We start from the raw sequence: 2,262 nt of genomic DNA, 5'->3' as shown, positions 1-2,262 counted from the left end.
GTTTACAAAAGTATCAGTCAGCATTATCATAACTTTATATGAGAACTGCATACCAAATACAATGAAATTCATATAATGGCAAAATTTTAATATAGATATTAACATCATAGCCATGCTTCATCTGCTCTTCGTCCAAGTCCCGCTGCCAATGCCTCATGTTATACTAGCTGGCAGAACTCCCAAAGAGGAGTCAAGGATGCAATATTTCCTACTTTGTCAAATATGAGGTCACCCAAGGATGGAATCAAAGGCACCATTCTTCTGCTGGGTCATATAAACGCAGGTACCACACTGCATGCAGCACAGACTCGGAAGAAACTCCAGAGACTCCAAGATGCTGTTTTCCCTGTTCACAGTGACCTTGCTGGCCCTGAGCTCTCTTCAGAGCTTCAGTGAAGGTAAGACAAAAATGGTTGTTTGTTCAGTGAATCTGAATTTAGGTAACAGATTACATGTCATTCAGCAAGATACAGAGAGGGAGAAGAGGATTAGCACAAAGGCAGGAATGTAGAATCACTACCAAAGTATGTTGTTCGAATTGTCATTCCAAATAAGGAATTGAGTGTTGTCATGTGCAATACAAACGTGATTAGGGGTCGGGAGAAAAGGTTGAAAAAGTAGGGCTGGATCTCTAGAGTCACCTCTCTTTGTTGAGAAGGATCAAACAGGAAGATTCACAGAAGGCAGGCCAACTGTGAATATGCAGTAATGAAGTAGTCAGTGCATAACAGGCATCTTGCCACAGTGAATGTAGAATAGAAGAAAGGACGTAGGGACATTTTTGGGTTGAATAGTCAAATAATTTTAAAATCCTATGTCTTGCCCATTGAAATGATGACTGAAAAATTACTCATCATTTCTAAGACCTCAAGTTCTAGTCACAAGCATAAAGATTCACTGTTTGACACTATCAATACATGTATTCAGAGATAATTTCCCGAAAAACTAGGTGGGAATGATCATGAGGATGACTCACAAATGAGTAAGTGGAACAATATAGTAGTCATTGAGCTGTTGATAAAAAGAAAGAGGGAATTTGTTTCAATACTAAACTTGCCCCTTCTTGTGATGTATCAAATAAAGAATGTGAGTTGGCTTCTCAGATTCTAATCACACACCCTCTGTTGCAGCAAACCCCCATGGTCCTTCTCGCCACCATGGTTCTGGTCCTAAGCATGGCCCACCCCAGCAAGGCCCACCCCAGCGTGGCCCACCCCAGCAAGGCCCACCCCAGCGTGGCCCACCCCAGCAAGGCCCACCCCAGCGTGGCCCACCCCAGCAAGGCCCACCCCAGCGTGGCCCACCCCAGCAAGGCCCACCCCAGCGTGGACCACCCCAGCAAGGCCCACCCCAGCGTGGCCCACCCCAGCAAGGCCCACCCCAGCGTGGACCACCCCAGCAAGGCCCACCCCAGCGTGGCCCACCCCAGCAAGGCCCATCCCAGCAAGGCCCACCCCAACAAGGACCACCCCAACAAGGCCCACCCCAACAAGGAGGCCAACAGCAGAACCAAGGCCCTCAGCAAGGAAACCAGCAAGGCCCACCCCAACAAGGAGGCCAACAGCAGAACCAAGGCCCTCAGCAAGGAAACCAGCAAGGCCCACCCCAACAGGGAGGCAGACCTTAGGAATCTTCCCAGGGCCAGGATTCTCAGTAATCAACAATACATCATCAGGTAGGATTTGATTTCACTGTTAATAAAGCATCTTGTTTCTTATAATTTTGGAAACACAAGCTGTGCTAACTCAACTTTAAACACATTTATATTACACAATTTATAAATTTTCTTTATAACTTCTCTTTGTGTTTGTTTCTTTCAGATAATGAGTAAGAAAATACTGGCTTTGGTGGATTGGGCAACTGGAATAATGTGGCCATAATCTATCATTTTAATAACAATAAAATCATAAGCATGCCATTTCTGACTCTAGTCTTTATTTATGGGTGTAGGTTGATCTGGAATTTGACAAACTTAGACACAATTTATGATCACCCAGAAACCTATAACATAGATGCTTCTAACTTTCTATCTTCCTACATCCACACACAATCTGACAAATGAAAAATCTAATCACACACAACAACTAAATATCTTCTAAGACAAAACTATTTGTATCAACACAATATATGTACTTATACAAATATTGTATATATATCATAAAATTTCAACTGTTACTCTTCTATTTAGAAAAACAGGAAATAGAGAATAGTTGGGAAGAAAAGTTTAAAATAGACATTTATAGTATTTCCAAATAATTAATT

General features: G+C 42.8%; 1 protein-coding gene across 1 annotated transcript; it reads left to right on the top strand.

The window, feature by feature from the left end:
• Positions 1 to 262: 262 nt before the first annotated feature.
• LOC146895317 (uncharacterized) lies at positions 263 to 1,918 on the top strand. Its single transcript, XM_087903856.1, has 3 exons — positions 263 to 398; positions 1,131 to 1,675; positions 1,821 to 1,918. The coding sequence occupies exons 1-2, from the start codon at positions 296 to 298 to the stop codon at positions 1,625 to 1,627; spliced, it is 600 nt and encodes a 199-aa protein (XP_087759982.1). The 5' UTR covers positions 263 to 295; the 3' UTR covers positions 1,628 to 1,675; positions 1,821 to 1,918.
• Positions 1,919 to 2,262: the final 344 nt, after the last annotated feature.

Source organism: Myodes glareolus, chromosome 3, assembly GCF_982192425.1.
Source record: "Myodes glareolus chromosome 3, mMyoGla1.1, whole genome shotgun sequence".
Taxonomy (NCBI): Eukaryota; Metazoa; Chordata; class Mammalia; order Rodentia; family Cricetidae; genus Myodes; species Myodes glareolus.
Note: the sequence above shows the minus strand (reverse complement) of the source record. Positions and strands in the feature narration are given on the sequence as shown.

Bases quoted from the DNA above. Each gene is read 5' to 3' on its own strand.
- LOC146895317 (XM_087903856.1), top strand. From the start codon at position 296: ATGCAGCACAGACTCGGAAGAAACTCCAGAGACTCCAAGATGCTGTTT. The intron at 399-1,130 runs GTAAGACAAAAA...CCTCTGTTGCAG, and splicing joins TCTTCAGAGCTTCAGTGAAG to CAAACCCCCATGGTCCTTCT.